The 800-nt window shown below is 27.5% G+C and overlaps 1 protein-coding gene across 1 annotated transcript in view; it reads left to right on the forward strand.

Moving 5' to 3' along the window:
• Positions 1–10: 10 nt before the first annotated feature.
• Positions 11–800, forward strand: part of LOC108571128 (threonine aspartase 1-like) — a 1,903-nt gene continuing 1,113 nt past the window's right edge. Inside the window, 4 exon segments of the mRNA XM_017933103.1 lie at positions 11–50; positions 178–245; positions 319–590; positions 680–800. Of these exon segments, the coding sequence (XP_017788592.1) occupies positions 11–50; positions 178–245; positions 319–590; positions 680–800 (501 nt within the window).

The following is an 800-nucleotide window of genomic DNA, read 5'->3' on the forward strand; positions in this document are numbered from 1 at the left end:
ATTAAATGTAATGTGTAATGTTAATCAAGGATTTGTTGCTGTTCATGTGGGTATGTTATTAATTTTCTTAAATATATATTCGAGTACAACAATAATAAAAAGAATAAAATAAGTTAGTATTACAAACAATGGAAACATTTAAGTTCAGTACACATATATATCAATATACTTCATTAGGAGCAGGGCGGCATTCAGAAGCTCTTAAAGAAAAATATCAAAAATTATGCCGTCAAGCATGTAAAGCTGTAAGTTATTTTAATTTTTTATCTACAATTTTTTAATTTATTGTATAATAATCATAGAAAAATATTTTTGAAGGGTATACAAAATTTAAGAACCAGTGGTAGTTCATTGGATGCTGTAGTAGAAACTGTAATTATATTAGAAAACTCTCCTTTAACTAATGCTGGTTTTGGTTCTAATCTTACATTGGAAGGAGCAGTAGAATGTGATGCAAGTGTTATGGATGGTACCACATTACAATTTGGAGCAGTTGGTGCAGTTAGTGGAATAAAAAATCCTGTTTTGTTAGCAAAACGTCTTTGTCAACAACAGTCAATTAAAATTGCATATGGTAGAATTCCACCAAGGTAAACATTAAAAGTTATGATTATAAGGACTTAAAATAATAAAAATAAATATAGTTTAACCAAAAAATAAGAAAAGAATTTTATATCAGTTTTCTAGTTGGAAATGGTGCACATGTATGGGCACGAGAAATGGGAATACAAACATTGCCACCAGAACAATTAATTTCAAGTATATAAAATTTAATTCAATTATCTTTTTTCTTACATTAT

This window comes from Habropoda laboriosa, unplaced genomic scaffold (assembly GCF_001263275.1).
Source record: "Habropoda laboriosa isolate 0110345459 unplaced genomic scaffold, ASM126327v1 scaffold106, whole genome shotgun sequence".
Taxonomy (NCBI): Eukaryota; Metazoa; Arthropoda; class Insecta; order Hymenoptera; family Apidae; genus Habropoda; species Habropoda laboriosa.